This window comes from Netta rufina (assembly GCF_964035555.1).
Source record: "Netta rufina genome assembly, chromosome: 4".
NCBI classification, from domain to species: domain Eukaryota; kingdom Metazoa; phylum Chordata; class Aves; order Anseriformes; family Anatidae; genus Netta; species Netta rufina.
In genome coordinates, this window is record NC_140127.1 from 37,385,823 (window position 1) to 37,398,563 (window position 12,741).

The 12,741-nt window shown below is 48.6% G+C and overlaps 2 protein-coding genes across 4 annotated transcripts in view; one reads left to right on the plus strand and one right to left on the minus strand.

Annotated features, from left to right (window-relative positions):
• ELF2 (E74 like ETS transcription factor 2) overlaps positions 1 to 3,261 on the plus strand; it is a 32,532-nt gene extending 29,271 nt beyond the window's left edge. For all 3 annotated transcript variants that reach the window (XM_084285475.1, XM_084285477.1, XM_084285476.1), the window contains 3 exons: positions 258 to 450; positions 824 to 1,177; positions 1,560 to 3,261. In XM_084285475.1, coding sequence (XP_084141601.1) covers positions 258 to 450; positions 824 to 1,177; positions 1,560 to 2,187 — 1,175 coding nt within the window. In that variant the 3' untranslated portion in view covers positions 2,188 to 3,261. The remainder of the gene's footprint in view (positions 1 to 257; positions 451 to 823; positions 1,178 to 1,559) is intronic.
• A 4,675-nt stretch (positions 3,262 to 7,936) lies between these two features.
• NOCT (nocturnin) lies at positions 7,937 to 10,674 on the minus strand. Its single transcript, XM_084286379.1, has 3 exons — positions 10,520 to 10,674; positions 10,132 to 10,431; positions 7,937 to 10,037 (listed from the first exon to the last, which is right to left on the minus strand). Exons 1-3 carry the CDS (start codon positions 10,602 to 10,604, stop codon positions 9,202 to 9,204), a joined length of 1,221 nt encoding a protein of 406 aa, XP_084142505.1. The 5' UTR covers positions 10,605 to 10,674; the 3' UTR covers positions 7,937 to 9,201.
• Positions 10,675 to 12,741: the final 2,067 nt, after the last annotated feature.

Genomic DNA, 12,741 nt, shown 5'->3' on the forward strand with positions numbered 1-12,741 from the left:
GGAACTAAGAATGTGTGCTGAATTGAAGAGGTTCCTGTGCTTATATAGCAGCTCACTTGGATTAGCTCCTTTCAGAATGTAAATATTTATGGAAGCTTTACTAAACAGACTGAATGAACTCTTGCAGGTTGCATTACATACTATTCTCTGCGTAGCATTCGCTTGCAGTTCAGGCCATTCAGAGTTACCTATATATGGAGAACTTTCTGTTGTCTTTAAAAGTGGGTTTCTCATATTCATGTATTTTCTGATTATAGGTAATACAACGTACTTATGGGAGTTTCTCCTGGACCTTCTCCAGGACAAAAATACTTGTCCTCGGTACATTAAGTGGACTCAGCGAGAGAAGGGGATCTTTAAACTTGTGGACTCCAAAGCCGTCTCCAAACTATGGGGAAAACACAAAAACAAACCTGACATGAACTACGAGACTATGGGGAGAGCTTTGAGGTAAAATCTTCTATATGCTTAGCTTTGCTACTATAATTTTGCCTATAGCAATAGTGCAAATTCTGAAAAGTTTAAGATTTTTGTCCTCTTGCTGACTTGTCTTTAAAAAGCAGCAGTCTTGCAGATCATACTGCGTTTTGTGTTACCAGTTAACTTGCAATTTAAGCTCTGAAGTTTATGTGTAAAAAATCATTTTTCAATTCTTTTTTTTTTCAGCTAGATCCTTCAGGTATTATGTCAGTATTGTCTGCCAGCTTCTTTCTGTACCTTCTCACATGTTAGGTATTGCTGTGAATGTTTTCCTGTTAGCACAGAATGAGCTTTTCTTTAAAATTTGCCATGGTACTACTACTAAATTGTGCTTTTCTTGCAGATATTACTATCAAAGAGGAATCCTGGCAAAAGTTGAGGGACAGAGGCTTGTTTATCAGTTTAAGGAGATGCCAAAAAATATAGTTGTCATAGATGATGACAAAAATGAATCCTGCAATGAAGATTTGTCAATGCCTACAGATGAAAAGTCATTGGAGAGAGTGTCTTTATCTGCGGAAAACCTTTTAAAAGCAGCAACCTCTGCACGTGGAGGAAAAAATTCGTCTCAGTTAACCTGTACCAGAACAGAAAAAGCAGTCACCAGAGTCGTGAATATTGCCTCACCAGTGCATGATACATCATCATCTCATCCCTCAACTACCACTACTACTGTCCCAGCAACAACAGCTCCCAGGTTTGTATTGCTGTGGCTTGGGCTTGTCATTTGCTAATGGCAGGGAGTCTTTTGGCTGGGAAACTGTCTTTTAGGTTTTGTTTTTACACTATAAACGCTGGAATTGTTTTCTGATTCACAAGCAGCAATGGAATATGGTAAATACTGTGAAAGTTGTTTGAGATCAGAGCTGTCAACGTGCTTGCCCTCAGGCATATTTTAAAATGATGTAGGAGGAAGTGAAGAGAGAGATGAATGCTGCTAAATTTCCAAACATGATGGATGCACAAAAGATTTTAAGAACCTATTAAAAACCTTCACGTTCTGGATCTGTGTATCTCTGTTTTCAGCTCTACTAGTATTACCCAGTGTTTTGACTTAAACATATGTCTTTATTTTGCAGGACTGTACGAGTGGCAATGCAAGTGCCTGTTGTAATGACCTCTCTGGGACAGAAAATTTCAACCGTGGCAGTACAGTCAGTAAACGCAGGGTCGCCGCTAATAACCAACACGAGCCCAACAACAGCGACAACTCCAAAGGTAGTAATCCAGACAATCCCTACTGTGATGCCAACCTCTGCTGAAAACGGAGACAAAATCACAATGCAGCCTGCCAAAATCATTACAATCCCCGCCACGCAACTCACACAGTGTCAGTTACAAACGAAAACGGGCCTGACAGGGTCGGGAAGTATTAACATCGTTGGAACCCCGCTGGCTGTGAGAGCACTAACCCCAGTGTCTATAGCTCACGGGACACCAGTAATGAGACTATCGGTGCCTGCTCAGCAGGCATCCAGCCAGACTCCTCCCAGGGTCATTAGCGCGGTTATAAAAAATCCAGAAGTTAAATCAGACACAGCGGCTGTAAAACAGGAACGGGAAGTGAAAACGCTGCAGCTTGTACAAGAAGAGAAGCCGGCAGACGGAAGCAAGACTGTAACCCACGTAGTAGTAGTTAGTACGCCCTCAGCTATTGCCCTTCCTGTAGCAGTGAAAACAGAAGGAATCATGACGTGCGAGAAATGAAGAACAGGCTGCGTGGACTTCTAGACTGTTACTCGTTTGGTTATACTGACATAATTGGGGGAGGGAAGTGGACGCGATCACCAAGTTGAAAAGGAAAGTTTGGAACTGTTATATAAACACGCATATGTTGAAGACTTACTGGAAAAAAAAATATATATTTTCCCGTGTTTCAGTGGGAATTGAACCACATTGCTATGCTGACAGAAACTGCCTCTTCCAGTTGGGAAACGGCTGAACCTATGGAGAAGGAATGATAGAGAAACTGAAAAGGGACCAAACAGTTCACTACGTTATCAAGTTACACTAAGAGCTGGAACACTAAAAAAGAGCTGTGTGAGAGGTTTGCCTTGGTTTTTAGCTTTCAGGGGGAGAGGAAAGTCTCATTGTTAAAAATGGCAAATTCGGTGCGTTTTATATGCAAACCAGCAATCACTACTGTGTGCCCACAGTACTCAACTGGTGCTATGTGAAAAACTCTGCTACTAGGTATTGTAGAATGTGAAATATAAGAGGAGATTTAAGAGCTTCTAAAAGAAGACAGAAACCTAGAGGGATTTTTGTATCATAGCTTAAGCAGATTTAAAACAAAAGCCTTAGACTGATTTTCAGTTATCTTTCTTGAAATAAGCTAATGGCTTGTTTGTGTAAAGCTTTTTTATTAAAAACAAATTTTTAAAGAATCTTGTACCTAGCACAGTATTGTTATAGAATTACATGTAACATATTTTGTATGGTAGTTAAAGTCTGTCTAAATTTCTTAATTGTGGACAAAATGGCAGCAGGCTTTTGGCCTTTTGCTGTAATATGCCTGTGTCTCTCACTTAGCCTTGACATCTGTGCATACATTTCAGTTTCAGCTCTACTCTGTCACTTGAAAGGTCACACCCAGCATGAGCTTTTGTCAGGTAGTTCTAAACCTGTAAATTTTTTTTTAGTTAAAGAGGGAAGTACCAGTGTTCAGAATGAACTATAATAGTTTGTATATTCAACATTTGAAGTATATTCTATTTTGTTGTACTCTTGTTTCAAAGTGTATTCAAGTAGGTTTTAATGAAATATAGAAATGAAATTTAATTGTTTGGTCTGCTTTTTATTTTTAATATGTTGGTTTCATCTCTTAACCTTCTTTTCTGCTTGTTTGAAATCTTCTAGGCATTCAGCCTAAGATAGCTGACATAGCGTGGAAATTTGGAACCCCCCCAATACTCCTATACTCTGAATGGCTGAGCAGCTCTCCCACACAGTACACTGAAATATTTTTCACGGAAGTATCTGAGAAGCTTGCAGTAGTTGGTGAGGTAACTTCTGACAGGGGTCTAGTTCTCCTGTGCTTTTTTAGGTGGGTGAGCATACTCAGTGCTCTTGCGTTGTAGCTAATCACATGAGTACTTGCAGTTTCTACTTCAGTAGCTTTAGAAGTTCCTGCCCTCCAGCTGACAGGTGGTAACTTTATGAGCACTCTCAGTTGCTTTAATGCAAAGAAAACAGGGTTTGCTTAAATGACTCTGAGAATCAATAACTTCGAGAGCTCTGTGAACTACTTAATATTCCTCCAGCTACACCTTAATTTCCTAAGGCTGCACTGCAAAGTCAAGGTGGAAGTGAGCAGACCCAGCTACTCGAGTGTACTCATCTCTCTGATCTCACTGAGGCGAGTAGAAAGTAGCAGTAGGTAGAAACTGTGAGGAAAGAGAAATAGGAAGTTGCACTGCTGCTTCTTTTGATGCAGTTATCTTTGACATCTCCAACTGTAAATATTTCAGCTTCTGCACAAGTAAATGATTTTAGATAATATTTTTTTTCCTCTCTTAATGAAGTAATGATCTAAATAGGGTTTACATTTATAGTTGCACTTAGGCTGTGGGTATCAAGATACATCACATCAGGGTAGGTTCGGGTGAGAACACGCAGTTCGTGAATTACTCGGTAGTTACAGCCCATGCGCAAGAGCGTTGCTTAAAATAGGTGCATGGCAGCTTGCCCTGTTTTCATGAGGATCCACGTGGGGGTATGACAGCAAACAACACAGAAGCATCGCTTCACCTTGTGGGTACCCAGGTGCCCAGAGGAACCCCAAGTTCCTAGCGAGATGCTCTGGAAAGCCTTTGCAGCAGGGACGCAGGTCATCTCAAAGTCATAAAAGGCTAAGTGACCATGTAGGTACTTCATGCCTGGAGGAGCAGATTAAACAGAAATCCAGAACTGAAGTCTTGAGGAGTGATAAAGGGGGCCAGTGTTAAATAGTTGCACTAGAGTTTATTTTTTCATGTTAGCTTTTAATGCAGAAGAAGGAGTTACCTGCAGAGTCCTAGCAGTAAGCTCCATTCTTCCCTTGGAATGAAATGTGGGGATAGCTCCATACAGCCAAACCAGCCTGTGGGGAACTTAGAAGCCTATGGAGAAAGGATTATTATTATTTTTTTTTTTTTTTGTACTCTAAGTAGGGAAACAGTTTAAGAACAAATGAACGAACAACCTGAAGCAGGAAAATGAGTTTGGTGTAGGTGGCAGCAATCCCTTCCACCAGCAGTTAATCCAAAGAAGCAGAGGTGGTTACAGATGAATGGTGTTTCCGAGCCTGGGAGTAGAGGACAAAGACTTTCACAGCAGGAAGTGTACAAGAAGGAAGAGGATTTGTGCTGCCAAGGAAGAGGTAGGTTGGAAAGGGAAGCAGGGGGAAGCTGGGCAATGGGTAGGTTTGTTGGGAAGTTTGTGAGGCAACTCTTCTGGACAAAGGGAAACGGAGCAGTACAAAGAGAGGCATGCAGGCAATGAGGCATGCTGTGGAGGTAGAACAGATAGGATCTAGATGACAACACGGAGGAAATCAATAGTATTTTTAAACCCACGTTTGTCTTTTCTGTAAGAAACCCTTTTTTAAACGGCCGTTATTTGATCTTGTGTAAAAGACGCAGTATCTCACCGCATGAAATGTATATCGCTGGAGTATTTGTAGTTAAGACCTTTCCCACACCTAATTTAGACATGCTGGAGGTCGGCTGGGGCCAAAGTGTCTTCCTGGAAAGGATTTCCAGCTGACGACCTCCTTCTCTTAAGTTAGATCCAGGACTTTGTGATGTAATGGCAGGAATGAAAGGAATGGAGGAGCAGCTCTCTGCTGCTTGCCCGCAGCCGTGCCCCGAGGTGCTGCAGCTACTGCCCCTGTTGTGCCTGGTGGCGGTGCTTTGGCTCTCTCCCCTGGCCACGCAGTGAGCAGCACACTGTGTACCAGCTGCCCGGGGATGTTTATCAGATGTGTTAGGTGCTGTGGGAGTCTGGATCTGTAGGAAGATGTGTTGTAACTGAGATGGAAGGGGTGCTCAGCCAGGCTTCAGACAGCAGAGCCCCTTTTTGTTAACTGTATGCCTCTGTACCCCTCTCTCTTTTTTTAAATATTTAGCTGCTAGATATAAATACGGACAGCCTTTCACAGGCAGGGATTTCAATGTGTTTGCGTGGGTGCAGACAAGCATTGCTTGTCTGTGTGTGCGCGTGTGGTTCCTCTACATTAATCTGAGATGAGTTATTCTCGAGAATTGTGTCATCTTGGTAATGAGACATGCTTACAGGAGGCATTCAGCCTCTCCCTGAGGATTTCTACAGCTGGCCTGCAGAAGAGCAAGGTTCCTACCTGTAACCAAAATTCTTTTTTTGGCAAAAACTTCTGCTGGCATCTCAGGTTGAGTGCTTCAGTGAAGGGTTCTGTGCCTTGGCACAACTCCAGTGAGCTGAGTAAAGCATGCTGCTGGGGAAGGCCTAGGGGTCCTCCGCTAATTGATTTAATCAATTTTTGGACTTTGGAGAATTATGTCTGAGCTGATCACGGATCAGTGAGCCAGAGGTGGTCAGGTAGTTGGTGGGGAAGTGGCAGGGTGCCTGAAGCCTCAGCTCGTACCGTGACACATGCAGTGGGGATCTCGGTTGTGTAGGAAGGTGCTCACAGCCAGAACAAGCTGAAATTCAATTTCTGCCTTGTAGAGCCATCAAATAGTAGGTATTAAGCTTATTAAATGGGAAAGGTGCAAGTGACAGTATCTACTTCTGATCTAATTGTTATCCAAGGCAGCTAGCTTTTTAATAAGCTTGCAGCAGCTTCTGCCTTTCAGCAAATTAATGAAGTGGGTCACTGCTTCCCTTGGCTAGCTTGAGGGCAGGGGAAAAATCACCACTGCTAAAGCCAATGCAGCTTCTATTCAAGATTAGAGCAGGGGATCTGTTGAGACTTCTAGCCTTGGTGTGCTTATAAGGCAGGCAGCTACAAGAAGGGCTTTGAAGAAATTTTTATTGTAAGAGTCATACTGCTGCACAGAAAAAAAAAAAAATTAAAAACCTTCCTCCTCCTTCCTGTGAAAAATATTTACTGTACTGATATTTATAGCAGGCAAAAGCATTGCACTGCTGCAGGCCTGCCTCTTGGTGAGTAAAACAAAAGCAAGGGCAATATTTCACTTAAGCTTTCCAAAACAGTCCATTTGCAAGAGCATATTTTATAGCAAGTACTGGAAAAAGGCCAAAACTGACCGGGAAATCACCAGTTAATTTCTGAGTCTTGTCTGCCTTTCCTTAAAATGTATCGGAAAGCGTCCACTGCTGCGTTCTAGCAGGGAGGTATGATTTTCACATCCCCCCTCCCTGCACCCCTTCAAAATTGCCCTGTAAGGACATGAAGCAGGGACACTTAATGTCGAGCATTCGGGGTGAAATAAGAGTCCCAGCCCGTTTTACTTCAGAAAGGCTCTGCAGTGATCCTAGAAATCACGCTGTTTGTCCCCACACAATTACTGTTTAAAAACAGGGTCTGAGTAAAGTGGTGTAAGAACCACCCAAATACCTCCATCCCCCTCTGGGAGTGGCGATGGGAGCGGTGTTGGTGCTGCAGCTTGGCTCTGGCTGGTACACAAAAGAAAAATTTTTCCTTTTGCTTAGGCAAAAGGAAAAATAGAAATTAGGCGCTTTTTTCTTGGATTTGTTTTTGAAAGGTGGCACTGCACAATCTGGTTGCTAACGCTGGAATCTGAACCTCTGGTCCATGATCTCCCCCACAGCAGCCCCTTAACAGTGTTCAACAAAATCTGCAGTCATGAATCTGCAGTCATCGCCTTCACCCTGCCCAGGGTTAGCAGCATAGCCCCTGTGCTACAGCTGTGCAACACAGCACTTGAGGAGTTTGCCTAAATGGGGTGTTTTTATAGTTTTCAGATTAGTATGGAACTCAAATATAGTAACATGGGTTGTGGAAAGCAGTCACCTGTCTTTTCTTGCTCTTCAGGTGATGTTTTAAAAGTTAAATGACAAACAGAGCTGCCTGGTGCGAGGAGTCAGCTGTGCTGTGCTTGGCAGCGCCCTCAGGGAGGAATCCTTGCACCCTGCTGTGCAGCTCTGAGATGGGTGCTGGCCGGGGTTGTGGCTGCAGACAACTGTTGGAAGAGGAATACTTGCAGTAATGTAAGGTCTAGGCTTCATCATTAGCTTGGGGAGAAATCAGCTTAACTTTTGTACAGGTAACACCTTTCCCTACAGGCTTGCTGTGAAGCTTGGGTACGTGAGTTTGAGAAACACCACTTGTCATGAAGTCAGAGCAGTTGAGGCCATTTGTAAGATTAGGACCACGGGGTTAGGGAAGTAGGTCTGGAAGCCATGGCATTGCTACTGATTTGAAGCTAGGAAAGTCACCAGTAGAGATCACCCATTTATGATAGGGAAGTGAAAAAAGATGGCAGTAGAGACATTACTTTTTTTCCATGGAATTTTATTAATAAACACCCAGAACATTTAAGTCTTTACTTTACATGGAAGTACCGCTTTATTTGCTCTGCCTTGTCTCTCCAAACTATCTAACCATCAGCCCAACTCCAGCTATTGGTCTCTCTTCTACCTTTTCTGCCCTTTTCTGGCACAGAGGCATGTTTGCAATCCATCTACGCAATACCCACATCATACCACTGAGCACCACGCCACGCACAAGAGTTACCACACAACCCCACCTCTGTCATGGCCTGGGCACTGGGCCATGGAAAGGACCTGCGTGTGCTCCTGAAGGCTGCCGCTGTATGATTTCAAGTCAGGTACAGGATCACCAAATTCCCTCAATAAATAGGTTTTATCTTCTAATAAGGTTCCAGTGTAGCTTTAGATTCTGAAGATAAATAAAAGAAGTCTTTCAACACAGAGATTGGCCCTTTACTGAAACTGCGAAGTTAACGAGACAACTTTAAACCATTTAGAAAAGTAATGCTTGAAGCAGATGAGAAAATACTCTGTGGTTAGGCATGCCCTCTGGAGGGAAGTACTGAAGGGACAAAGGTGCCAGTTACTGTGTTTAGCTACAGGCCCTGTGTGTCAGGGACACACACGTGCTCGTTTGGGCAGGCGAGGCTATCACTGTGTGACACCCAGCAGTGAGCCTCTGCCTCCTCACTTGCTCCTACCAGAGGGGACCTCCCTTACACTGTGCTGTCTATTCACTTTGAATACAATCTTTATCTTAAGTCATGTAAAAATTAGCAGACTACACTAATAGGCTCTCAGATTTGTTCATGTCTGAACTGCATTAACCTTCCTTTGTACTGCAACAGAGAGAGGTCGGAGAATGTGACTGAGAAGTCGAGCCTTGTTCCCTTTGGTACTGGCACAAGCCTAACATAAACAAAATTAGCATGCTGCCAGGGCAAGTTGTTTTACATACACAAGTGCTTTAATTTAAATACTCAGGCCTCCGCATTCATTAGAGGATTACATCCTTAGACACAGGGGTTAGTGAAAGGATAAAACTCGTTTCCCTTCCAGTTTTCACACCCTAATACGGCAAGACCACCACCACCACCTCGACTCCTCTCTTCCTCCCTCAGAGGCTACAGATGAACGAGCTCTGAAGGGCAAGCGTAACTCCAAACAAGTGCCTGAGAGAATGTTTAGTCAACAGTACTTCCTCATCCTTAACAGCTTCCAAAGTTCTCAGTAAAATAAAACAGTAGTGAATTAAGACACTGCAATACCGGGTGGCATTCCAACAAGTTATAGGAGTCTGTCAGGGTCTTGGTTAAAACTAAAGTCACACACCAGGGACATGTGATCTGAAGGGTAATTGAACGAGGGCAGCCTGTTGGGCCCAATTTGCTCTTCAGTCAGCAAGCCCAGGGCTGAGTTCACGTTCAAGGCGTGCTGGGAATACCAGATATAATCCAGCGTGTGCCGGCACTCTCCCGAGGGCCGGATCTTCCAGGTGGTGTACGGCGGCTCCGACTGCCCGTCGGGGCTCAGCAGCTTGTACGCGCTGTTCAAGTTGAGGCTGGAGTTGGAAAACTCCCTGTAGACCTCCTCGGTCGGCTCCGCGTTGAAGTCCCCGCAGACGATCAGCGGGATCTTTGCCCCCTGGGTGATGCTCTTCAGGTTCTGCAGCAGGTCGCAGCCCTGCGCCGAGCGGAACCTCTCCCAGCCCGTGCGGGCCTTCAGGTGTGTGACGGCGATGCAGAAGAGCCGGCCGGTCTCGTGGCACTTCAGCGTCTGGGCGATGGCCACCTGGTTGGTCTTCAGCTTCATGGCGGTGAGGCGGATGTTGGCGCTGTTGATCAGCTCGAAGCGGTCCTTGAGGAAGAAGAGGGCGCAGCCGTCGGGCCCGTTGTTCCGCTCCACGTCCAGGCACGGCGACCACGGCTTCGGGAAGAAGGTGCCCTGGTAGCCCAGGCGGCTGAGCAGCGGCTGGAAGGTGTCGAAGTAGTGGTCGACCTCCTGCAGGCAGAGGATGTCGGGCTGGTAGGCCAGGATCTCCTCCAGGATCAGGCACTTCCTCTCCTCCCACTTCAGGGCCTCCATGGGGCACTGCACGAAGTTGTCCTTGCCTTCCCCGAGGGCTGCAATAAGGGGCGGGGGTGGGTTACCAGCAGGTTACCAGCGGGCGGGCCGAGCGGGATGCCCGGCCGGGAGGGGCTCGTTTCGCCCCCTTACCTTGGGCGAGGATGTTCCACTGCATCACGCGGATGGGCCGGGGGCCGCCGGCCGCTCCCTGCCGCAGGTCCACGAAGCGGCGGCGGCACCGCGGCGGGCGGCGGCGCAGCACCAGGCGGCACTCGGCCAGCAGCTCCCGCGCCTCCATGGGCTCCGGCTCCGCCTCGGGCTGCCCGCGGCGCTCCCGGGGCGCTGCTGCTGCTGCTGCGGCGCTGCTGCCGCTGCTGCCGCCGCTGCTGCTGCTCAGCGTCTGGGCCAGCGCGCCGTACAGCCGGCTGCCGCCGCCCCCCATGGGGCACCCTGTGGAGAAGAAGCCGTGAGGCGCCCGCCGGGACCCCCGCAAGGTCGCGGTGCCCCCCCCGCTGCCCCCCTCCCGTCCCGGTCCCACCTGCGCGGGGCGGTGGCGGCGCGGTGCTGGCGGTGGCGGCGCGGCGCAGCAGCGGGCACAGGCAGCGCGCGGGGCCCTGGTACATGGCACCGGCACCGGCACTCGTCCTTCCTCCCCCCCCGCCGGCCCGCCGAGTGGTAGCGCCCGGCCGAGGGCTCGGCGGAGAGCCCCAGCGCTGACGTCGGCGGGGCGGGGCGCTGCCACGCGCGTCACGGGGGGAGGCCAGGCTCGCGGCGCCGCCGTATAAGGCAGGGGCGCGCACCGCCCCTCACTAACGCGCCCACGCAGCCGTGAGGGCGCCATGATAGCCCCGCAGGCTGTGGGGTCGGCAAGGCACCCCCAGATGATCAATTCCAGCCACCAACCACCAGTGTCACCCACTGAGCCATGTCCCCAAGCACCACGTCCAACCCCTCCTTGAACACCCCCAGGGACGATGACGCCACCACCTCCCTGGGCAACCTGTCCACTCTGAGGAGAAATGTCTCCTCATTCCAGCCGGACCCTCCCCTGGCCACCATGAGCCACCATGAGGCCACCATGAGCCACCACCCCCAGGTGGGATGGCCAAACCCATCCCTCAGTGCCCCAAGACACCACCCCACCACATGCCGACCTCCTTCTGGCACCTTCCTCCAGTGGCCAGAGCCGGGCTTGGACTTTGCCCGGGGGTGTGCTCAGCATCCTGCCCCGGTTGGCTGCCCCGGAGGCAGGGCTGCGGGCAGCTCCCACCGCCCGGCCCTCTGTCCGGCTGTCCAGGGTCCAGCCCTGCCCGTGCCGCCTGTCCCGGCGGTTGTGCAAGCGCCCGGTGCCGGCTGTCGCAACGCGCGGGCTGCCCGAGCAGCAGAGCCAAGAACTGGGGGCCAGGGGTGAACTTGCAGCTCCCTCCCCACTTGTCATGACAAACACGGGGTGTGGAATATGCCACCAGTGCTTCAAACAGATATTGTACCCTACAAACCATATTTATGGCAAATTCCTCTGCCTCTCTGTATTGCATCAAACAAAACATTACAAATTCTAGGACACACTGACAAGATGTAAAAAGGTTTTTTTTGCTCCCAGTTTTTCCCATTTGAGTGACTCTCTCAGGTCTCGTCCAGCTACTTTCTTCCTCATTTGTTTCCACCAAACCACTCTCCCCTTCACACGTACGTACTTCAGTTTGGGAACAACTGCTGTCATTTTTTTCCCAGAGAGCAGCTGGGCTTTCTGAATTCATCATATTCTGGTTCCTTTCTCTGAAAGAAATTCTAATTTTCCCTCTTTGTTCCAGGGATATTAGGGGATTTATGTGGCCTCTCAGTAATAGACTTTCATTAGCTGTGAGCCTAGAAGACAATTTACAGAGAAAGGCAAGGTCAGGAGCTGATTCCTGATGTGGTGTGAGAACATCACTCTGCTTAGCGTGCCTGACTTTAAAGGAAAAAGACAAATCCCTCCATTGCTGTGCATGAATCCCTCCACTGCCATGCGTGACAATAAAAAAAGGTATTTGGGGTGATTTCAGCACCTTAGACAGACCAGGGACAATACTGAGCAGCTTGTAGAAGCTCATGCAGAAACAGGGACAGGCCTGTGAAAACCCCTTCAGCCCCCAACCTGGCAGGGTAGGACCTTGTCTGGGCTCGAGCCCATTTCCCCACTCTTATCCGGGTGTGGGACAGCAGCCAGTGCCCCCCAGGAGAACAGTGAGCCCAGGGCATGTGAAGATGGCAAAGGGGATTTTTGGTTCCTGTGGCTGGAACAAGAGGCTTCTCGGGGTGCGTGGGCATAGGGAGATGTGTCTGGAGGAGCCCTCCTGCGTTGCCAGCATCTGGGCAGCCCATGCCCGAGGTAAAACAGCGGTGCCCAGTGACCTGGCCTGGTGATGGGGTGGTGCAGAGCAAACCCGTGGACCAGAAAATGTGCTTGCAAGTGTGACAAAGCCGGGGTGGTTGATCATTGTGGCTCCAGCGAGGCTTGAAGGAGCTTCCTGGGGGAGAGGCCACCCAGTTGGCTGCTGGTGCCTAGGCACAGCAGCCCCCCTGCAGCACTGCCTCAGTCCGAGGACTGGCACAGTCAGGTTTTTGTTCCAGCTGAAGGGTTTTAGTGCCGCCCCGGGGCTCCCTCCTCCTCCTGGAACTTGCACCTTGTGCCATGCAGGGCAGGTGTGTGCGAGTGTTAAACCACGTTAATGGGCACAGACCCAAACTGCTTCCAGCTGCTGCTGGTAGGTGCGG